We start from the raw sequence: 21,312 nt of genomic DNA, 5'->3' as shown, positions 1-21,312 counted from the left end.
TAAGAATGTATCTAACTATATTACTACTTTCTAATTACTGTTGTTATTCACCCCTGGAGTGGAGACCCCGTCCCCAAGCAACAATAAACCCAGATCAAATAAGCCCAATCCCGGAGGGCGTCGGTGCAATATGTCCTCGATGCCGTCCACGCCAAAATGGAATGGAAAGGCAACGCCAGCCGTTTCGCCATTTTCCGGAGCCCACTGGAATCAGCACTGTCGTCTGTGCTCGTCACGCCTCCGCCCCTTTCCTGCCCTCTTTCGGCGCCGGTTCAGTTCGGCGTATTCGACCTCTTCTGCATCAGCTTTCCGATACCCCGACGAGGAACACTCCGTGCATTTCTCGCGGCGTCCGAGCATGCGTCAGCCTTGGACCGGCGCAATGCAGCGTGCAGAGCGCATGACTTGCTTGGCCAGAGTTTGGCGCCACAACTTCCAACCAACTTACCTAACCCAGAGTCTTTACTACCAGTACCCTTCTCGACGAGCGTTGGCTGGCTTGGTTACCAATCTGCCGTGCCGGTGAGACGCCGCGATCGAATCGAGCTCACTGCTGATTGCTCGCCCCATGGAGAACATCAGCAGCGAAGTGACGTAACACGACTGTTAGTTTCGATGAACACATGTAATTCATCAAATGATCACGCGTGATCTTCGCACCGTTCCATCCGATCACCTGCAATTCAGGATCCGTACATGTATGGCACATCGGCAAACAACTCTGCAGCTTGCCCACATTGTTGCTACTACCTGCTACTGCTATCTAGTAATCGAAGCCTCGAAGGCCCACAGCTCCCGGAGTGACGCCGTGCTCGCCGGCGGCATGCCGCCGTTCGGCAGCGGCTTCCGGTCGTGGTCGTCGCCGTCGGCGCTTTCCGCCGGCTGCTCCTCCGCCAGCGGCGGCAGGGGCTTGATGGCGGGCTTGGGCAGGCCGTGGTGGTCCCTGCGCATCTCCTTCTCCAGGTGCTCGCGGTACCTGCCGTAGGCGCGGTGGTCGACGGCGACGGCGAAGTCGAGCACGTCGAGGAGCTCCAGCTCTAGCTTGTTCATCTCCGCGTTGCTCACGCCGCCCACGCGCGCGAAGAAGGCGTTGCTGTGGTGGCTGCGCGCGGGGCGAGAAAACCACGGCACAGATCAGTACAAAGTTTGATGTCTCATGGATGGATGCTTTGCATATACAGTATCAGTATGTGACAGTAATACTCTGAACTTTTATGTCTGGAGAGCAGCTATCATGCTCTGCGAATATTTGACGACATGTCTGTCTGATGTCGTTGTCAGAGTACAGCAGCCACGAAATTAGTGTGACAAGAACTAATCGGGTGCATAGAAAAATCCGGGTACTTTCTTTTCCTGGCTCAGGAGAAGTCTCAATTTAATCTCGAAATATTATCCTTTATTTTTGCGGTGTGTAATCGTCGATTAAATGTGGTCGTGATCGATATTGGAATTCGTTTGTTGCAGCAGTAAGATCACCGAAAAGTGAAGTGTACGGACGGAATTAAAATGATGCAGAATTTTTTGTGTTCTTCGTAGCATGATTCTGAAGTTTCCCGCGAAATCCGTATATAGGTAGTATGAAGGTCTTTTTGTGTATGGAATCATCGGGATGGAAATGAATGGAGGGACTTACAAGTCGTCAAGGACCTTGGAGGCGACGAGGAGGCAGGCGAGGAGGAGGCGGTGGACGTTCCTGGACGCGACGGCGGCGGCGGGGCGGCGGTGCGCGGCCATGTCGACGTAGGCGTACGCGACGACGTAGCACTCGGGGTCGAGCCCCGCGTAGCGGTGCACGCGCTCCAGGTACTCGGCGACGCCGATGCGCGGCGCCGGCGCGCCCCTGGCCGCCTCGAACGCCCTCAGCCCTCCTCCTCCGCCCCCGCGGCCGTCCGGCGCCGCCACCGCGTCGTTCCGCGCCACGAGCCGCTGCACGGCGCGCGCCAACATGGCCAGCTCCGGCGGCGGGGGGGAGGACGGGGAGCGGTCGCCGTTCGCCGCCGCGGCGCCCGTGGGCAGCGCCACGGCCGTCATTAATTCTCGGCTGCCGGAGGGAGGAATGCAGAAGAACTCAGTCGTGTGGGGGCCTGGCCTGGGGGGCGGCTTGGCTCGGCGCCTCCGCTTGGCGCTTGTTTAACGTGGGCATGGACGGCTGGGATGGACAGATGGTGGGGCCGCGGCCGTCGGATGCGATGGACTTCGACTGGTGGAGCTTTCTCTCGTTGGGCGATCGACCGGAAACGGATAGGGTATTACGGTCGTGGGCCTTTCCTTCTCTCGATCTCCGATGCTGACATCTCGGTCGGAGGAAGAAGTCTTTGTTCGTGCTTCATCATCCATCATCCATCATCCATCCTCCTCGTTCGATTTTGTCGGTGGATCATTGCAAAAGCGCGAACCCTAAATGATTGGGCTCAATTCGATCTCGTGGTAGTGTTGCGTGTTCCTGGGCTTTCCGTCATAGCCCAATCTCATTTGAGCCCGAAGCCTGCTGGTTAGGCCCTTATTCGTTCCTTTCCTCTTTTTTTTTCCTGCTTTCTGCTCCATTCAGCAGGAAGGAGTTCAGGAAGTTGAGGTGAGACGAGGTCTGAGGATCGTACCAACAAACAGTAGAGCCGAATTGGCTGTCAGAGTTCATCCGCGACCGGAGCTTGTGGCAGTAGTTGAGGCTTGGAGCCACCTTCCCACGCACGGCCGGCCACCTCGAGTTCAAAGCGAGGGGATCGCTTTCTCACCAGCAACAGCCAGCAGCACACGGCAGCGAACCATGGAGTTGAACGGGCATGTCAACCTGGGATGCCACTCCACTTTGTGTACCAAGGACTCCAGAAAAAAGATCAAGTGGGGTGGGGGAATGCCGCCCGCACGTCGTCCTGCCTGCCCGGGCACCGGTAGTTTCCGGCCTCTGACTACCGTAACCCAGCAGAGTACCAGACCACCACCGCTGGCCGCTGCTGCCTGAAAGCCACCTGCCAAAAGCTTCACAATTCTCTCCGGGCTCCGGCAGACAGCCGTTTCCTTTTGTGTGTGTGTGTGGTTGCAGGCACCTGCTGAAAGCTGCTCTGAAATCGTCCTGGTCCGATCGGCTGATGAAATGACTTGTGTTGTGAATGTGATTCCTGATGATGACGATGGTTCAGACAGAAATCAAAACGTTTCTGGGTCGTTTGCACGAATGAACCCAGACAAGTCGACATTCATAAGACTATTTCCAATCTACCCTGGAAGGATTACTTGAGTGTCCTAGTACCAACAACCAGCTGGTCCTTGTCCTTGCACACTCATAAAAACCATCCAAACCATCGACAGTGGGCCTGTTCGCTTCAGCTTATTCAGCCGGCTTATCAGCCACCAAACAGTATTTTCCTCTCACAACAAATCAGCCGTTTCAGCTTTTCAGCCGGCTTATAAGCTGAAGCGAACAGGCCCAGTGTTTCCACTCGAACTTCCCGAGCTGAACATGCAGGCAACCACGGGCTCCACTGTTTGCTTAGCAATCAGCACAAGATGATTATCACCCGGTCTGAAGAGTTGAGCGAGGGGGAATAAACTTTTGCGCGATCCATCCATCTCACGTGCTGCAGGCCGCAGTTCTTGGTCCCATCCAACCCATGGCTGCCTGCATGGGTTCCCACTGGGAACAAACGTCCAGATCTGCCTGCCCACCGTCGGCGTCGCATCAACCAGCAGCAGCAGCAGTAACAACGATAGATAATCCAAGTGATTAACCTAACCAGCCCTCGTACTCGGTTTCGTTTCGTCCTTGATGGCCGAGCAGGGAGATCCGGGCTCCCCTCGCGGGGGTTCCGATTCCGAGGCCGATCGATTCAGCTTTGCCGCGAGCTGAAGCTTCGTGCGGAGCCAGCGACGACTGACAGACTGATGCGCGCATGGTTCCAGCTTGCAATTGCTTGGGAATTAACTTACTTTAATTTGAAGGTTCCAGTAACTTTTTTCGCTGCTGGTTAGATTTGTTCTGTAGCTAGCAGTAACATGGTCACCCAGACCGCTTTTGCCGAACAGGGTTGAGGACTTGAGGTTGATGGGATTTTAAAATGGATCATGTGGGGGGGAAAGTGGTTTGTCAAAAAGGTACGGGTAGGAACAGTAAGAACTTGAGGCCGAGGTGTCTCTGTCGGTCGAGTGAATCTTCTCTGCCTTTGCTCATTTCGTCAGTTCATTATACTACCGGTAGCTAATTCTTTCCATAAAAAAGTAGCAACTAATTCTCCACAAAAAAAGAATCCCTTTCCAAGTTTAATCACCCACACGGTTTAATTTAATTGCCATCCAAATTATTTACTCCAAAGAGTTTTACCCAGATACTTCTTCTGCTTCTTGGTTCAATTACTCATGTTTCCTTAAAAAATGTATAGCCAGCAATGTAAAAGAAATCTAACTGAACTACAAATCAAACACACTCAGAAAAGAGTTGATCCCCAAGTACACAATACCAACCTTAGTCTATACCCAAAATAGATCCCCAAGTAAAGGATCAAATCGATGCAAATGTCCCAGTGACACTCTTGCACCAAGAAGGAAATAAAAAAAGGAGAAAAAAGAGAAAAAGCTTAAACCAAAAGGAGTCTCAGTCTCAGACCTAAAAGGGCCCACCATCTCTTCTCACATCCTTCCACCCCTCCACCTCCTCCCTCCCCCCTCTCTTTCTCCATCTCGCCGGAATCTCTCACCTCCGATCCGGCGGCGCGCCACCACCGACACCGGGCAAACCGTACCGCCGCCGCGCCGCCCCGGTAGAGACGTCCGAGGCGCTCTGGGAGGTGGGGAAGATGGAGTCGATCATAGCGCGGGCGCTGGAGTACACGCTCAAGTACTGGCTCAAGTCCTTCTCCCGCGACCAGTTCAAGCTCCAGGGCCGCACCGCGCAGCTCTCCAACCTCGGTAGGATCTCTTGTCTCTTCTAAAGTCTTCACCCCGGGTGCCGATTTCATTGGGTTTTGTGATTCCGGTGCTGAGTTTTTGGTTTCGGGTGTGATTTGGCGGGGTCCCAGATATCAATGGCGATGCGCTGCACGCGAGCCTGGGTCTGCCTCCGGCGCTCGCCGTCGAAACCGCGCGTGTCGGGAAGCTCGAGATCACGGTAAGATGCCGCTACCTTCCACTCGCAACTTCGTATATTTTCAGCTGCCTTACTATTTTCCCTCGGGGGCTTATGGGCCGCATTGTTGGTAGATGTTTGTCCATGCTGCCGCCAACTCACCGAAGTTCGATATATTCGCCTGAATTTTGTTATTCACTCTAGTTGTGCTCGTGGGCAGCACAAAACAGCAATTGTGCGTGGTGCAGTTGTGACTTTGCTTGTTGTTGCGATAGATAATCTTCGTGGTGGAGAAAATTAGAGTCGTATGTTCGTGCTTGTGTTAGAATGATGATTTCATGAAGTTATTCTTTGTATTTAGCTCGGCATTTGTGTTAAATTTGCTTCGCTTCTGTTAATTTTTGACATTTTGTCGGAATTATGGAATCTACAGTTGGAACGGAGAGGGTCTGGTGATTTTGTAGTCCAGATGTTATACAAATAGTGTCCAGGGGGTCATCTTGGCTAGATTTGGACACTAGCGCTAATACAGCAGTCAAGCCTGAGCTTGCAGTTAGCGATAGCCTCATAGTATGGATAATAAACTTGAATTTTTTTTTTGCTTTGGTAACGGAATTCTTGCGTTTGTCACTGCAGTTACCATCTGTATCAAATGTACAAGTGGAGCCAATTGTGGTGAACATTGACAAGCTTGATCTCGTGCTTGTAGAGAAGGATGATTCTGAAAATCTCAGCCCTAGCAGGTAATTTCATTTCTATATGTTGCGATTTAGTGCCATTGTGTGACAATTCAGTAACTGTAGTTTCTGTTATTTCCACCCCTTTTAGCACTGCGTCATCTCCATCAGCAACTAAAAGCAGCGGATATGGTTATGCTGATAAGGTATGTTTTCTTGCACTTGATGTTTAGCGCGTGTGCACATTCCAAAAGTTTATGCTGTAAAATCATCAATATTCTGATGTTTGCTCTGTGAGAACTGGAACGCCAGTTCCATGATAACTGACATTAAACTTATCCATTTTCTCTGAGATCTTATATTTCCTCTTTTATTTTCTGCCATTTTATTATACTGCTACCCTGTTTTAGACTATAGCTAACTTTGTTGAAGCAATATAAACTTGCAAGAACTGAACTAGGAATGGGATTTAATCTTCTATATTGGGCTTAGATTGCAGATGGAATGACAGTACAAGTAGGTATTGTGAACCTGCTACTGGAAACACATGGAGGGGCTCGCCGTCGAGGAGATGCAACATGGTATTTACTTATATTTGAGCGACTTTGGAGTTTTATTTACCACGAGTCCTTTGCATACTCAATTCTTGTCTGTTTATCTTATTTTTCCACCAAGTAGACTTCGCTGCAAATTTTTTTCTGGGAACAGGAACACTAATCTCTTCTAACTATCAGGTCACCGCCCCTTGCAGCTATCACATTTCGTGATCTTGTGCTGTACACAACAAATGAAAAATGGCAGGTACTCATTCTGATTTTAAATTATAATTAACTTAATAAACGGTATTATGGCATTGCCTGATTTCAGTGCCATGTTTATAGGTAGTAAACTTGAAAGAAGCAAGGGATTTCTCCAACAACAAAGGATTCATTTATGTTTTCAAGGTTTGATGCTCCCTACTTGCTTCCAGAAAATTATTGCCTGCCTTTTACTGCTTCCTGATCTATTGCAAACTAATAACACTTTCAAAGTCATAAAGGATCTCTGATCTCATATATTTTCTTAAAATTCACAGAAACTGGAGTGGCAATCACTGTCAGTTGATCTGTTACCTCATCCTGATATGTTCACCGATGCAAGATTTAACTCTTCTAGCAGTCAAGATAACAAACGAGATGACGATGGTGCAAAACGAATGTTCTTTGGTGGTGAAAGATTTTTGGAAGGAATATCAGGGGAGGCTAATGTGAGTGCTTTGAGTTGTGTAAAACTCATTAATTTGTTCTTTTGTGTTGAACTTCCCTTTTCCGGGCTGCTTAGCTTACACGTTGATTTGAATGTTAGATCACGGTCCAACGGACAGAACAAAATAATCCACTTGGGCTTGAGCTTCAGCTGCATATTACTGAAGCTGTCTGTCCTGCGTTAAGTGAACCTGGTAATCAGTTCCTGTCCGTGAAGCTTGACCACTCTGTTTAGTACTTCAATTTCTGTTTTGCATAATTTAAACTTCTAAAAAATATTTTTGACAGGTTTACGGGCCTTTCTTCGGTTCATGACTGGGGTCTCTGTTTGCCTAAACAGGGGAGACGTGGATCCAAAAGCTCAGCAGGTTTACCTTTTCTTCCATGTACTTTCGTTATTGTGGTGCATGCAGTAAGGTGTATACAGTTTCATTTGTATTCTTATTCCCTTTCCTTTTACTATTTCTCGACCAGCTTGCAGAAGCAGCAGGATCTTCCTTGGTGTCCATTATTGTAGATCACATATTCCTCTGCATTAAAGATACTGGTTAGTAGTAGTGCCAAATACTTTAAATATGTTACTTTTAGTCCTGCTATAGTGACCTGTTTGTCAAATCATTTGTATGAACAGAGTTTCAACTTGAACTTCTGATGCAGTCTTTGTTCTTCTCCCGGGTAATTTCCCCTGATTGCCATTGTTATTTTGTAGTATGATTTGGTCACTGGTGGAGTCTGCTGATGATATGATTGATTTAGATGTTTGACCTCTTAGAGGATTTAAATTGAGTTTTTATTTATCTTAAAGGCGAGCATTTCAGATGGGGAGTGTTCGAAGAACTTGTCTTGCATAAAGGTCGGCGGGCTGTTTCTGAGGTACTATGTCTGTCCTTGTTTCTAGTGACGGCTCAAGTCCTGATGTTTGTAGCCATTCACTTAACTGTGCTAAAATTGAGAGCATTGTCACGCTTCATGTCTAAACTATCAAATGGCACTGAACAAATCTCTTTTGGATTATGCACTACCAATGGGAGATAAAACAAGACACATGCAATGCTGAATACAGGATAATGAGTCTGTTCGTGTCAAAAGCATCTGATGGCATAAAACCACCATATATATTATTATATTACTTATTACTTATAGGTTACTCAAGTTGCATACAATATCGAAAATAGGGTACTTTAAAATTTGACTTTGAATTAAAGTACGGGAATTTGTGATGTAGCTGAGTTCTAGAAGCTATTGAAAAACCATTACTGGCCCTAATGTATGGATATGTTGCTGCAGAGACACCTTTTCTCGCCCTCCATGCACATTGATACAGCCATCTATGCAAGCAGTTTCACAAGAGCCTCTGCCTGTGCCTGACTTTGGTGACTTAACTATTTCTAATTCTTGTAACATATTAGATATCCTTGAACATTGTTGAGTCTGATCTCAATGTTTGATTTATCAGGCCAAAATTTTTGCCCTCCAATCTATCCATTTGGGAATCAACTATTAGAATTTGCTGCTGGGGTTCCTTTGTTTTCTCTCTATTGTCTCCAGATCACTCCTTCCCCATCACCTCCAAAGTTTGCTTCAAAAACTGTGATCACATGCCAGCCTCTTACGGTATGTCTCCTTCATATATGCAGTGAAGGTTGTTCTTTTAGCGTTTTCTGCTTATTTAAATATTGCTTGTGCTTCTTCATTCTTAGGTGACCCTCCAGGAGCAGTCCTGCTTAAGGATTGCCTCATTCTTGGCTGATGGAGTTATGCCCAATCGCAGTACCGTATTGCCTGATTCTTCAATCAACAGCCTGTCATTTTCTCTTAAAGAGTTCGATCTCTCTGTTCCATTAGACTCTGAAGAAATCACAAGGTGCAGTGGAACCAAGAACATGTGCCCACAATCATCATTTTCAGGTGCACGACTTCATGTGGAAGACCTATACTTCTGCCAGTCACCATCAGCAAAATGTCCATTGCTGAACCTTGATAGGGACCCAGCTTGCTTCCTTCTCTGGGAATATCAACCTGTTGATGCAAGTCAGATGAAGTGGGCTACTAGGGCTTCTCATTTAAGCCTCTCGCTCGAAACTTCTAGCGCTTCAAATGGACAGAGAGCAGCTAGGGACTCCTCTGCAAATTTGTGGAAATGTATTGAACTAGATGACATCCGATTTGAGGCAGCTATGGTTACCGCAGATGGTAGTCCTTTGTTGGATGTGCCACCCCCCGAGGGTGTTGTAAGGATTGGTGTTGCTTTCCAACAGTTTACGTCCAATACCTCAGTTGAACAATTGTTTTTCGTCCTAGGTTTCTATACTTACTTTGGTCAAGTTGCAGAGAGTATTTCAAAAGTCAGCAAAGGTAACAAGTCTGGGGTGAGCGAATCCTCGGCTGAGAAATTTGAGAATAAATTGCCGAGTGATACGGCTGTGAGCTTAACTATGAACAACCTCCAGCTCAATTTCTTGGAATCTTTGTCAGCACATGACATACATATGCCCTTGGTTCAATTTGGGGGAGAGGATCTGTTCCTGAAAGTTTCTCATCGCACACTAGGTGGTGCCTTTGCGGTCACAACTAACTTATTGTGGAGAACTGTCAATGTGAACTGTTTGGAGGGAGAGAGTGCTATGATTTGTGAGAATGGCATTGCAGTGACTGGAGAACACAACATTGAGGTGCATGAAAATGGGCATCCCAAGATGAGAGCAGTCTTTTGGGTTGATCATCGGAGCAAAAACCAAGATAAAAAACCTCAGTTTATTGATGTAAATATTACTCATGTAATGCCTTATGACATGCGGGATATGGAATGCCATAGCTTGAATGTGTCAGCTAAGGTATCTGGTGTTCGTCTTGGAGGTGGAATGAGTTACACCGAGTCTTTACTGCATCGGTTTGGAATCCTGGGGCCTGATGGTGGTCCAGGGGAAGGCCTCTTGAGGGGATTAAAGGATTTATCTTCTGGCCCACTTGCAAAACTATTCAAATCCTCTCACCTCACCGAGGAGGAAAGTAAGTGTTTGCAACTGTGCCATTCAATTCGTTACTTCAAGGAAACTTTGTATTTACTCCTGAGTCTTGATTGTTTGTGCTCAGTTGTGAGATTTGAGGTGTGATATATGATATAGGCATATCCATCATTCCTTGGGTACCCATGATTGTTCTATGTTCTAACCACATATTTTAGAATGAACTGCTATTGACTTCTCTCCACATTATGATTGTGTTTAAATTCACAAAATCTATGGTTTTCAGATTGATAACCATTATTTATTTCCACTATCCATTGACTCGTCTCCTTTGCATTTCAATCCAGATATGAATTTCATTTTTTAACCGTAACATGCTCAAGTTCAAGTGACTGTTACAGATATAGTGTATGAAGAAAAATACTTTAATCCTTATTTCAGATTCAGTACAAATTCTCAATTTGTTGCTTTCTACTTTGCTAGTGCATTAATCATGATTCATGAATTTATCTTCTTTCCCTAAAATTACAGATGAAAGGTCCAAAGTTGACGATCACAGTTCAAAATTTGATCTCGGGGTGCCAGATGATCTTGATGTGTCAGTTGAGCTTAGAAATTGGCTATTTGCACTTGAAGGAACGGAAGAAGTAGGAGATTGTTTTACTCCAACTCGTGGAGCTGATCGTATCAGTAGAGAAGAAAAATGTTGGCATTCAACCTTCAGGAATTTACATGTCTCTGGAAAGAGCAGTGACCGGCTTAACTTGGGAGGTGCAGGAAAAGTGTCGTCCAAAAGGGCATTTCCTGTGGAACGCTTTACGGTACACGACTGTTATGCCTTTGGATTTCAGTTTGGCATCTCCTTTAGGCTTTAGCTGTTCAATTGTTTGATACTCTGTACTTGCAGGCTGGAATTGAAGGTTTGCAGGCAATAAAACCTCGCCTGAGAGATCAACATGCTGGAAAAGGAACGTCAAACAATCATCAAATGGGCAGTGGATTTAATAATGCAAGTTCTGTTGGTGACCATGGTGTTGATGTTGAAGCTACCATGGTCATTGGCGAAGATGAGATTGAGGGTGCCAAGTGGACAATGGATAATGTTAAGTTTTCCGTCAAAGAACCGGTATGAACACATTTCAGCTACTTGTCTAAACCTGTCGCAAATTTAAACATGCTTCCTGAGCTATTTTATCCATTTGAGAGCACAGATCGAGGCAGTTGCAACGAAAGAAGAACTAGAGCACCTCGCCATGCTTTGCAGATCTGAAGCTGATGCGATGGGGAGAATCACTGCTGGAATTCTTCGTCTCCTTAAGCTTGACAAATCTCTTGGGCAGGGCACCATAGAACAGCTTCGTAACCTAGGTATGGAGCTCTCCACAAGTTATTTTTTGGCACCTTTTGACTTGTCATAATTGATAATTGTTCACTAGTGGTTTGAGGTTGTGCAGCTATATGCAATTGCAAAATATCTAGTTCCTTCTAGGCCCATTTGAAAAAATAAAATAAAATGTTTAATACAGTTTTGCAAGCTTATTAGAACGTAGGTTATTAGAAAATTTACAGGACATGCTTTCTCCTGCCAAAAAATATCCTTGATATTGCAAAATAAAAATGTTTCTACTAAGTTTGCATCATGAAAGACAAGTTCCTTTTTCATGGTTCTTAGTGCCTGTAGGGTTCTTGTAATGTTTATTGTTTCTGTTCTTTCATTCTCTTTCACTTGAAAAAAAAAAGCTTTGCAAGTGTCCATATCTAGAGGATTCAAATGTCTTTCGATGTCCTATTACAGGAAGTGGAGGCATGGACAATATATTTAGCCCCAGGAGGCTGAGCAGGCAGAACAGTTTTGGCAGTATAGGCACTCCTAGGACTCCAACTATGCAAGCGATTGCAGATGTTATGGGATCGAAAAACACACTAGAAGCAACCATTTCTTCATTGCAAGTCGAAATTTCTGAATCCAAGGCTAAATGTGCGGCACTGATTTCCCAGGCAAGCAGCACGGAAGATCAGAACCGCGCCGAGGATATCAGGCAACTGAACGAAAAGCTCGAGAGCATGCAATCGTTGGTGACACGGTTGAGAACTCTGATCTGAGTTTGTACATGGGTTTTTGTGTACAGTACACAAGGTCGTTCTGTCCAAATCTTGGAAGTGGCCAATGCTGCACTTCCTGGTGGCTGATTCAGTTATTCTTTTGTGTACATTTATATATGTTCCTTGGGGTGAGGGTGTATAAAGGCAGAGGGGGGTGGAATAATGGGTTGATAGGCAGCTGGAAGAAAGTTTTGTAGGCAACTGGAAGGATGCTGTGTAGCACTGCATCATGATCAAACGGGTCATTAGGAAGAGTGCTGCACTTATGATTTGTATCGTTATATGTATAATGTGCAGAGAGCTTTTGGCGCACTAGCGTTTTGTTTGTACTGTCGAATTTTTGTAGTTTCATCCAAGTGTCGACACCAAGATTTCTTTTATCAGTTTAAAGTTAAATAAATCAAATGGAGTGGAAGGAGTATATTGGCAAATGACAGCGGTAAAATGAAACTGAAGGAGCATCGCAAAAAAGAAAACCAAACACAAGAAAAATAAAATCGAAAGGAGAAGGTGATGTTAAACAGATCGATCGGCTCAACACAAGCCAACCAGGCTGAAGCCCGTGTCGAAAAAGGGCAAAAAAAAAAAAAAACAGGCTGAAGCCCCACAGAAGAGTAAGCCCATCTAAGCCCATCCATTGGAGTTGGCCCATTACCCGACCCAAGGCAAGGAATGGGTTACCCTTACCCGCCCCGCCCGCCCGCCGCCCCGCCCGCAGATCCAGCTCGATGCCCTAACCGTGCCCACCGGAGTCTCGATCCCCCTCCCAGTGAGGCTCTGGCGCCCCCAAGGTTCTCCATCTCCAGGTGACCCCTCCGCCTCGATTTCGCCTGATTTTCCCAGAAAATTTCTTGATTTAGCAGCCTGTATGCGCGTGTGTTTGCACGATTTGGACTTCCCGTGTGCTGCTTGTGACGCGATCCGTTAGTTTTGGTGATTATGGCGGAGTACTATGCGTATGCAGATCTTGCTAATCGTCTAGTGGTTTAGTGTGTTTTGTTGGAGATGTATGCTCTGCTCTGTCCATTCTGTAGCTAGCAGCATGCTGGTGATTGCATCCACTTGTCTGATACTTTGGTGTTGCGCTGTGTGGCAGCTATGGAGCACCCTATAATCCAGCAAGCTGTGGAGCATCCCGAAGTGCGTGAGGAGGAGGGGGAGGAGGAGGAGGAGGAGGAGGAGGATGCCAGCATGAGAGTGGAAGGGGCATTCGGCGGGGTGCACAGTCATAGTACGTTCAGGTTCAAGCACAAGAAGAGGTCCAAGGTGTGGGAGGAGTACAAGCCAATCTTCCTGAATGGGAAGGTTCAGTTCGCAGAGTGCCTGTACTGCCGCAGCCGAATGAGCTGCAAGGATTCCAATGGGACCAGCCATCTGTGGCGGCATCAGAAGATCTGCCCAGGCAAGGAGGATGTGGTGCGGCGGCGGCTGAAGGATTCCTACTTCCCATGTGGTATACTTCAATTTCCCTTTGTGCGTTAGATTCTAGATGACTTCTGATGTTCTCTTGTGCGACTTGAGTCTATTAGTATTCTGCTGGTTTAAGTTAGCATTGTGTAGATTAGGATCTAATCGCGTAGATATTTCTTTTTCATAAAGGTGATTTTGCTCACGGCATGTATGTAACCTATCTATATTATATGCAGTTTTGGTGAATGAGAATGAACCGGTTACTCCAGGTGATCCAGTAAATCAGATTATTTCAGAGACACTTGATGACATAAACTCAGTGATTCCTGGCAGATTCAAGTCGAAGGTGTGGAAAGAGTTCTCACCTATCTATGTTGAGGGGAAGCTCCAGGCTGCAGACTGCGTGCATTGTCACAAGCGCCTCAGTGCAAATAAGTATGGGGGAAGAAGCCATCTTAGTCGGCATCTTCAGACCTGTCAAGCACGGAGTCAGAAGGGTGTGTTTTACCCTTCTAGTTTACCTAGTTTGAAGTCCAGGGGGCAAGATGAGCTCTCTCCTTCCTTGACAAATGGGAAGATTCAGACTGCAGAATACAACAGCAAGCTCCTCAGGTCTGGTAGCTCTGGTGACAATTCACCTATAGTCCGGCCCATTCAAGTGGTTCCAGCACATCAACCTCTGCCAACGGCAGATTTTCCAAGCCTGAAGAAACAGAGGACCTCATTTATGACTACAACTACTGACATAGGCACAAGGAAGGTTGATCAGGAAACTGCTTATCAAGAGCTAGCCAGAATGATAGCTTTGCACGGTTATCCTTTATCAATTGTAGAGCATGAAGAAATGAGAAGATTTGTAAAGAACCTCAACCCTATGGTTAACGCAGTCTCTCATAATGATATGGAAGGACATTGCTGCGCTTTATTTCAGAAGGAAAAGGCAAACCTTAAAAATAAACTGGCCCTTTCCTCCCGGCGTGTCTCTCTTTCAGCAAGCATCTGGACTCCTGATGGAGCTGAGCCAGCAGTAAATTACCTTTGTCTGACAGCACATTTTATTGATAAAGACTGGAAAGTTAACAGAATGATAATCAAATTTGGCATGTTTCAGTCCTCACCTGCCAATGTGGAAAGGATGATACATTGTAAGGAAGCCTGTGTCCCAGAGTCTGAAAGTGGAGCATACAACGTCATATGGGATGCTATTAGAGATTGGAATCTTGATCAGAAGCTTTTGAGCTTGACTTATGTTGGCGAGGTTAGGGATGATACAAGCACCTCAAAGTTAAAGGAAACACTTGTAGAGAAGAAGTGCCTTCCTATCAGAGGCAAGATATACGATATTGCTTGTGTGGATGATTTCCTTAACAATATTGTTTCTGAAGTGCAACAAAATATCATTCACCTCGTCAGTGACATGGTAACTGAGTTTTTTGGGGTACATACATCTTCATCATCGAAACAACACCAGCTTGTGGAAGTCATTTCGCAGATGAGTTTGAAGTGCCCACAGGAAGATGCCAAGTGGTGGCACAAATTTTATTTTAGGCTTGAAGTTCTTTTGCATTTCAAGAAATCATTTCCTTCTGAAGAAGTGGCGTCTCCAGAAGATATCGGAGTTGCTGAGTCTATTTGCAAGATTTTGAGGACGTTTTATCGTGTTATTGAAGTTATTTCTAGTCCTAATTGTCCAACAGCAAATATGTACTTCAATGAGATATGGAAAGTGAGAACAGTTTTGCAAGAGGAAGCATCAAATGAGCATGGAGAAATTGCTACAATGGTTACGGAGATGCAGGAAATGTTCAATCGGTATTGGCAAAATTCGTACTTGTGGTTATGTTTACCTGTTATTCTAGATCCTAGATTCAAAATCAGTTTCATTGAGTTCCGTCTGAAACGAGCTTTTGGATTAAAATCAGCGAGCTACTTATCTGCCATACGCCAAACACTCCAGGAACTCTTCCATGAATACTGCAATTCTGTGGATCAGCCGAACGGAGGTGCTACAAAAAGCGAAGCCTTTGATGCAGATGATAACGACTCCTTGGACGATTGGGATCAGCACCTCAATGAGCAAGCAAGTAGTCAAAAATCTACGGAACTTGACAACTACCTTGAGGATGGGTTAGTTCCAAGGAAGGATGATTTCGATATTCTGAACTGGTGGATGTGCCATACCACAAAGTACCCAAGGCTTGCTGCTATCGCACAGGACATCCTGGCTATGCCAGCATCTGCTGTTCAATCTGAAGCGGCATTCACCAGCAGCGGACCAGTGATTCCCAAGCACCACAGTACGTTAAGCATCAAGACAATCGAGGCACTTGTTTGTACTCGTGATTGGATGAGATAAGGCAGTAAGATCCTCCTATCCTTTGCTTAATCCTCTTGTATGTATCAATAGAGTTGAGACACTTCTATTCGTTACCTAGAGTCATTGTATCCCAGGTAAATTTTGATTGATCAAATATTACCTAGCAGACCAACACACTCGTGCTAACACATGATAGTTGACGATGTGCTGATCACTTGTAATATTCGATCCCAGGGTATGTGCCATGCCGCAGTGAACTGTGAAGTGTGAACAACTAGGACGTGGTGCAGTTTTGGTCAGGGGATGATCCGAACAAGTCTATGACATGTCTGCAGCGCCTTCTAAAGGTAACCCTGCCGGTGATCCAGTCCCCTGCCTAGGTTGGTGGTGAACCAGAGTACCAGACATGCTAGCTCTTGCTGACTTGTTTGCCAATTAGATGTGTATATATCAGCCCGTGCCATTTGCTTGTTGTAGTTGCAGATGTTTTTTTCATGCCTCTAATGTAATGTCGCAGACATGCTTTGTTGATGAACCCTAGTTCCTTACGGAGCAGTCCTAGGTTGATGAAAGAAGATGCTGTTGTCATCGCTCGTCGTGCAACAAACCACTCGTTCCTTTACAAAATCACGCACGCATGGGGCATCATCACACACTGTCAGTTGTTAATCACTAACAGCTCGTAGCAATGACGCCTAGAAGAAGTCTATGCTGCAGCGCTTCTGCAGGTACTCGGCCAGCAGCTGCCCGTCTGGCCCCACTGCCACCTCGCACCTGACGTGGAGCGGGTGCCAGTGCCGGTTGCCCCAGAACGCCAGCCGCGCCCTGATCCGCGACCGCACCCTCACCGTCATCTCCACCCTGCCGTCGCCCTCCGCCGCGTCCTTCGCCATGTCCTGGCTGGCCGACGGGGGCGCCAGCTCGACGCCCTCGAACGGCAGCGGCGACGTGGTCTTGGGCGGCTGGTACATCGGCGCCGCCGTCAGGGGCCGGTCCTTGGCCACGTCGGCGCCGCGGTACTCCACGGACAGGTAGAACTGGTCGAAGAAGTAGGCGATGTCCCGGTTCGGGTTGCGGACGGAGAGCTGCCCCGACAGGACGACGGGCCCGCCGGACGGGATGCCGGCGGCGGTGAAGGACGTCACGTGGAACCGCGGCCGGTGCGGGCGGACGGCGAGGTAGACGACGAAGATGACCACGCCGGCGACGAGGAGCAGCGTGAGGAACGCCGAGCACAGAAGCTTGGTGCACCGCGTCAGGTGCGGCCGCTCCGCCGGCAGTGGGCGGCGGAAGCGGCCGGCGACGAAGCCCGTCGACGAGGCGGCGGCTTCCGGCGGCATGGCGGTGTACAGCACGTACTGCAGCTTGCGTGCTTGATCTGTAGGCGTTTGTATAGCCGTGCACTCTGGCAGTGCATCCCTGATCGTCTCGTCGTCCAAGTTTACGTGACAGGTTTACTAGTAGTAGCGATTTGTTGCGGCTCCGAAAGGTTTCCTTTTCACATGGTGATTCCTTGACGAGAGGGGAGGGAACTAAAGGCAGAGGAGGAGGAAGCCATGGCGGCTAGGCTAGGTGGTAGTTTTCTTCGTGTGTTGGTGTAGGGCATATTCCACAACTTTCTTGGCTCTTTCGGCTCGGATTGGAGGAGCACACAAAGGTGGTGAAAAAGGCTCCAGTAAAATACAAAGCTTACTTTGGTAACTTATAGCACTTGATTCATCCATCAGTCATAACAGAAGGTAATTCGTTCCTAGTACACCACGAGTGAATGCAAGATAAACTATTATGAACTGTTGATGAAGTAATACTCAATTTGATGGCGATGATCATAGGCTGGAAAGTGCACCTGGGACTCTGGGAGGAGTGCGAGGTAAGAATGAGAAAGTTGACCGGAGGATATGGTCCATGACCATGTGGAGGTAGCTTAACGACCTCTTGGTTCTTATGCTTCATCCCTTAGATAGGGTCACTTCATGAAATAGTATACATCTACTGCACGATGTGCACTTTACTCGCCAAGTGGCCACAGAGAATATTTCATCCTCAAGTTTTCCTATTCATGCAGCCATTGATCGACATGCCCTGTTACCGTCACGGCATCACTCTGTAACTTGTGTGCAAGCTTGCAACTCTGTTGCAGATGTTCCTTCAGAACACCAACAACTTCAGCAGTCCAAGCCTGTGCATTTGACTGATCGAGGCAACAAAACGCCATGGCTTCATCACTGAATTAAACCAAAAGCTGTTTTATTTGATGTCATGAAAATATTACAAATGAACTGATGAACACATGGCGCATGCACACCCTGTAACTTAACACAGCAATCTTTCTACACATGCAAGAAAATCAGCCACTAATCAGCAACCCTCCTCACGATCCACCCACGACACAAATTACCTTACCGGCGGCATCTTTATACACAAGCATCACCTAGTTCACGAACGCGCAGTGCCTCCGGACCTCCCCCTGCGCGCCGGTGAGCACCCCCACGCCGCCCATCTTCACCATGGACGCCGCGAAGTCGGCGAAGAACTCGGCCGGGTAGGCGCCGGCGTCGGCCACGGCGGCCTGCCGCCGGACGTAGGCCCCGGCGGCGGGGTCGTTCATGAGCGTCTGGTCGGAGGTGAAGAGGGACCTGCCCCTGGCCACGTGCCTGTAGTAACTCGCGTCGAACGTCCGGAAGCTGCCCGGGTCCATCTCCACCAGCGTCGTCGTGTCGCCGGGGCTGGCGCACTTGCTCTTCAGCCGCGGGATGTAGCGCTTGTCCAGGGACGGGTCCGGCATGGTCGTGCCGCTGAAGTTGTAGAGCCGGTCGGCGAACTGCGAGCAGTGGGAGGTCCCAAGTGTGTGACCCCCTGTTGCAGATCAACAGACACAGGAGTCTCTCAGTTTCAGTAACCATGCAGATATGAACATGATCATGAGACTATGAGAGAGTACATGATTATATGAACAACACGGTAAGCACATGTTACAGTTACAAGAATTTAATCCCGATTCTGTTGACTTTGCCTTATTTTCATGAACAAGTTGCTTCACAGTTGCTCTACAAAGTATCACCTTTATTGGAGAACGCGCGCTACTACCACGGATTTGTTGGGATCAGCATGGGGTTTAAACAAAAACCAGGAAAGAGCCAGCACCAATCATCTAGGTACTCTCTTTCTTTATTGACGATAATGCATCAAGTTGAGGATGTGGCGAGTAGTGTATTACCTAGTAGAACCACCTGATCCTTTGCGTCAAGGCCCTTGGGGATGAAGAACTGGTACAGGTTCTGACCGGCATTAAAGAAGGGAGGAGGGAGATTGTCCAAGGCATCTTGTTTCACTGATCTCCTCCCATCTCTACGCCCAGTTGGGACATCCCAATGAGGCCCTTTCGTCTGTTGCACAGGAAAAAGGTGAACAGACATTGGATTAACGTCAGTCATTGATTCATTGTCAAAAGTTTTTTAAAAAAGAGTCATTGTCAAAAGTAAGGGAGACTACTGGCCACTAACTACATGAAGACGATCAAACTCAATTCAGTGAAAGATTTTGCTGCCATTGACACAGCCAATTAGGGGAGTCACTTAAGCAAAATAGGTTAACATCTCCTACTTGAAGAATTAACAAGCCAAATTCCCCTAAGAAAAGAACTGATAAACGAAGATCAACAAACAAGACTTGTATTAATCTCTTACCAGTACAACGACATCCCTTGCTACCAGAGCCAGGATATCAGCACAGGACACCACTCCAGGGCAGGCCTTCTCCAGCTTCGCCTTGACGCGGTCGATCGTGCCAAAGCCTCGCAGGCTGAGGTTCGGTATCGCCTCCTTCTCGGATGGTAATCCCCATAGGCTATTCAGCAAAATTGAACCATCACAACCCTGCAGCATAGCGCATTCAATTCTTCAGTCACATACCTTTTGAAGTCTGAACACGGCTGAAATAGTTCAGAACAGAATAAAATGATCACACTTACATTCACAAAGCAGTCATGGAAATGCATCCGAAGCAGCGGGCCAGCGAGACTTGGGACTTGAGAGATGATCTTGGTCATCTCATCACGAACAATGGCCTCCGCATTCGGACATGTGTACTGGTAAAATCCAACCCTCAGCCCCGATGGATTGGGTAGCCCTGACGATGAGGATTGTAGTCCTAATTCTAATGGATTGGCTAGCACTGATAAGGATTGTAGGAATAGGGCAAGGACAAGTCCAAAGAGGAGTCTGAAAATCATGCTGTGCATCATGAGTGATGCAAAGCGACTAGGCATGGTGATTGATGAGAGGTTCTTGCTGAATTTGAGGTGAGCTGGAACTTGCAGCCTGCTTTATAGTCCAGTTGCTTAGGTTGCACATAAATGATAGTGAGCCAGCCATTATCTTCAGTATTAGTGTAGTGGCTCCAGAAGCCCAGATGCCCTTGAAGCTGCATTCTATTCTTATGTGATGAAGTCAGCATATGGCCTAGGAGTTAGTCATGTGCCTAGGGATCGGTATTTCAGGAGCCCTATGGCATGTGTTCATGTATAGGACCTCAACAGTATGTGCAAGTCTTGGGTCAGGTGGAGCATATCTCATTCGGCAAATAAGCACATGATTCCCATTAACTGAAGGGATGCTAGTTTACCGATTACAAATTATGCATCGCCGACAGTATTAGTTCTAGGGTGGAGATTCTTCGTGCCCAGTCACTTGTGTAATTGACACTCTCAAAGAGATGCAGAGAGTACAGCGTTTTGCTAAAAAGTGCCACACCAAAGACTTGAACTCTAAGCTGCTAGCTGTGATCTCACACTGTGTTTCTAGTTTAATATATTTGGGGGTAGATTGATTCTGATGCATACATATTCTCAGATTCCATACCAGACCAATAATGAAAACTGTATTCTGATGGTTATGAAAACTCGAAGATAGATGAAAGGTTAAAAATACTAGTTATCGCACGCCTATAAAAAATGTTAACTTGAAATAATGATGAAATGGGAATTTGTTATCTTAAACCAACTCCAACAAACTATCTATTTTTGACTCTCCATTTGACTCTCTAACCAAGTTGGTAAAAAGATTCCTCTCCATATTAAGTTACTCAATCCAACAGACTATCCATTTCTCACTTTCCAAATTTCAATAGCTAGGTTTCTCTCTAAAATCTACACTTTCCATCCACTCCAACAGCCTCTTCATTTCACACTACAACAGACTCTCCATTTTGCACTCCCCATTTTGGACGTGGGACCCACATTTGGCAAGCCAAACCTACCTACCAAGTTTGGATAGTGTGGGTGAGTATTTGGTAAGCTGGATGGGATAGCTAACCGGATAACAACTCTGTTGGAGCATATTTTTCCAGCGGACTTGACAAATTTTGGCTTAGAGAGTGAGATAGCCTTTCTCTTGGAGATGCTCTATGCTCAAAGTAGCATCGCATTAATGGATCAAATCAAATTAAAAAATAATCTAAAATCAAATGGATGGCATCTAATATTAAATTCAAACAATTTTTTTATCATAATGGTCATTCAAGTATTGTATAGTTTTTTTCT

The 21,312-nt window shown here is 46.7% G+C and overlaps 5 protein-coding genes across 7 annotated transcripts; 2 read left to right on the top strand and 3 right to left on the bottom strand.

Moving 5' to 3' along the window:
* Nucleotides 1-629: 629 nt before the first annotated feature.
* LOC117863137 (cyclin-P1-1) lies at nucleotides 630-2,379 on the bottom strand. Its single transcript, XM_034746734.2, has 2 exons — nucleotides 1,634-2,379; nucleotides 630-1,102 (listed from the first exon to the last, which is right to left on the bottom strand). The coding sequence occupies exons 1-2, from the start codon at nucleotides 2,029-2,031 to the stop codon at nucleotides 760-762; spliced, it is 741 nt and encodes a 246-aa protein (XP_034602625.1). The 5' UTR covers nucleotides 2,032-2,379; the 3' UTR covers nucleotides 630-759.
* Nucleotides 2,380-4,593: 2,214 nt separating this feature from the next.
* Nucleotides 4,594-12,361, top strand: LOC117865620 (uncharacterized). Its single transcript, XM_034749843.2, has 20 exons — nucleotides 4,594-4,899; nucleotides 5,010-5,098; nucleotides 5,693-5,799; nucleotides 5,885-5,939; nucleotides 6,226-6,314; nucleotides 6,468-6,534; nucleotides 6,615-6,677; nucleotides 6,809-6,979; nucleotides 7,078-7,171; nucleotides 7,266-7,345; nucleotides 7,452-7,524; nucleotides 7,609-7,652; nucleotides 7,783-7,850; nucleotides 8,265-8,350; nucleotides 8,434-8,591; nucleotides 8,678-9,986; nucleotides 10,475-10,764; nucleotides 10,851-11,069; nucleotides 11,155-11,311; nucleotides 11,739-12,361. Exons 1-20 carry the CDS (start codon nucleotides 4,788-4,790, stop codon nucleotides 12,044-12,046), a joined length of 3,639 nt encoding a protein of 1,212 aa, XP_034605734.1. The 5' UTR covers nucleotides 4,594-4,787; the 3' UTR covers nucleotides 12,047-12,361.
* A 366-nt stretch (nucleotides 12,362-12,727) lies between these two features.
* On the top strand, nucleotides 12,728-16,363 carry LOC117865621 (zinc finger BED domain-containing protein RICESLEEPER 2-like). Of its 3 annotated transcripts, none has more exons than XR_011898833.1 (4): nucleotides 12,728-12,852; nucleotides 13,143-13,499; nucleotides 13,693-15,907; nucleotides 16,008-16,363. XR_011898833.1 is itself a non-coding variant. In XM_034749845.2 (4 exons), exons 2-3 carry the CDS (start codon nucleotides 13,145-13,147, stop codon nucleotides 15,810-15,812), a joined length of 2,475 nt encoding a protein of 824 aa, XP_034605736.1. In that variant the 5' UTR covers nucleotides 12,729-12,852; nucleotides 13,143-13,144; the 3' UTR covers nucleotides 15,813-15,816; nucleotides 16,008-16,363. The 3 variants fall into 3 exon arrangements, 2 of the variants coding, with proteins under 2 accessions (XP_034605736.1, XP_072151317.1); XM_034749845.2 differs by having other exon boundaries at nucleotides 12,729-12,852; nucleotides 13,693-15,816; XM_072295216.1 differs by lacking the exon at nucleotides 12,728-12,852 and adding an exon at nucleotides 12,883-13,053 and having other exon boundaries at nucleotides 13,693-15,816.
* LOC117864853 (NDR1/HIN1-like protein 10) lies at nucleotides 16,341-17,873 on the bottom strand. Its single transcript, XM_034748934.2, has one exon. It carries the CDS (start codon nucleotides 17,111-17,113, stop codon nucleotides 16,469-16,471), a length of 645 nt encoding a protein of 214 aa, XP_034604825.1. The 5' UTR covers nucleotides 17,114-17,873; the 3' UTR covers nucleotides 16,341-16,468.
* Nucleotides 17,874-17,999: 126 nt separating this feature from the next.
* On the bottom strand, nucleotides 18,000-20,179 carry LOC117865622 (peroxidase 1). Its single transcript, XM_034749846.2, has 4 exons — nucleotides 19,744-20,179; nucleotides 19,460-19,648; nucleotides 18,991-19,159; nucleotides 18,000-18,629 (listed from the first exon to the last, which is right to left on the bottom strand). The coding sequence occupies exons 1-4, from the start codon at nucleotides 20,038-20,040 to the stop codon at nucleotides 18,205-18,207; spliced, it is 1,080 nt and encodes a 359-aa protein (XP_034605737.1). The 5' UTR covers nucleotides 20,041-20,179; the 3' UTR covers nucleotides 18,000-18,204.
* Nucleotides 20,180-21,312: the final 1,133 nt, after the last annotated feature.

This window comes from Setaria viridis, chromosome 7 (genome assembly GCF_005286985.2).
Source record: "Setaria viridis chromosome 7, Setaria_viridis_v4.0, whole genome shotgun sequence".
Taxonomy (NCBI): domain Eukaryota; kingdom Viridiplantae; phylum Streptophyta; class Magnoliopsida; order Poales; family Poaceae; genus Setaria; species Setaria viridis.
This window is presented reverse-complemented; position numbering and strand designations above follow the sequence as displayed.

Excerpts from the sequence above, each read along its gene's own strand:
- LOC117863137 (XM_034746734.2), bottom strand. The coding sequence starts at position 2,031 with ATGACGGCCGTGGCGCTGCCCACGGGCGCCGCGGCGGCGAACGGCGAC. Across the intron at positions 1,103-1,633 it reads TCCAAGGTCCTTGACGACTT|CCACCACAGCAACGCCTTCT; the intron begins GTAAGTCCCTCC and ends CCCCGCGCGCAG.
- LOC117865620 (XM_034749843.2), top strand. The coding sequence starts at position 4,788 with ATGGAGTCGATCATAGCGCGGGCGCTGGAGTACACGCTCAAGTACTGG. Across the intron at positions 7,653-7,782 it reads AGTCTTTGTTCTTCTCCCGG|GCGAGCATTTCAGATGGGGA; the intron begins GTAATTTCCCCT and ends TTTATCTTAAAG. Across the intron at positions 8,592-8,677 it reads TCACATGCCAGCCTCTTACG|GTGACCCTCCAGGAGCAGTC; the intron begins GTATGTCTCCTT and ends CTTCATTCTTAG.
- LOC117865621 (XM_034749845.2), top strand. The coding sequence starts at position 13,145 with ATGGAGCACCCTATAATCCAGCAAGCTGTGGAGCATCCCGAAGTGCGT. Across the intron at positions 13,500-13,692 it reads GGATTCCTACTTCCCATGTG|TTTTGGTGAATGAGAATGAA; the intron begins GTATACTTCAAT and ends TATTATATGCAG.
- LOC117864853 (XM_034748934.2), bottom strand. The coding sequence starts at position 17,113 with ATGCCGCCGGAAGCCGCCGCCTCGTCGACGGGCTTCGTCGCCGGCCGC.
- LOC117865622 (XM_034749846.2), bottom strand. The coding sequence starts at position 20,040 with ATGCCTAGTCGCTTTGCATCACTCATGATGCACAGCATGATTTTCAGA. Across the intron at positions 19,160-19,459 it reads CAAGGGATGTCGTTGTACTG|ACGAAAGGGCCTCATTGGGA; the intron begins GTAAGAGATTAA and ends CCTGTGCAACAG. Across the intron at positions 18,630-18,990 it reads GGATCAGGTGGTTCTACTAG|GGGGTCACACACTTGGGACC; the intron begins GTAATACACTAC and ends GATCTGCAACAG.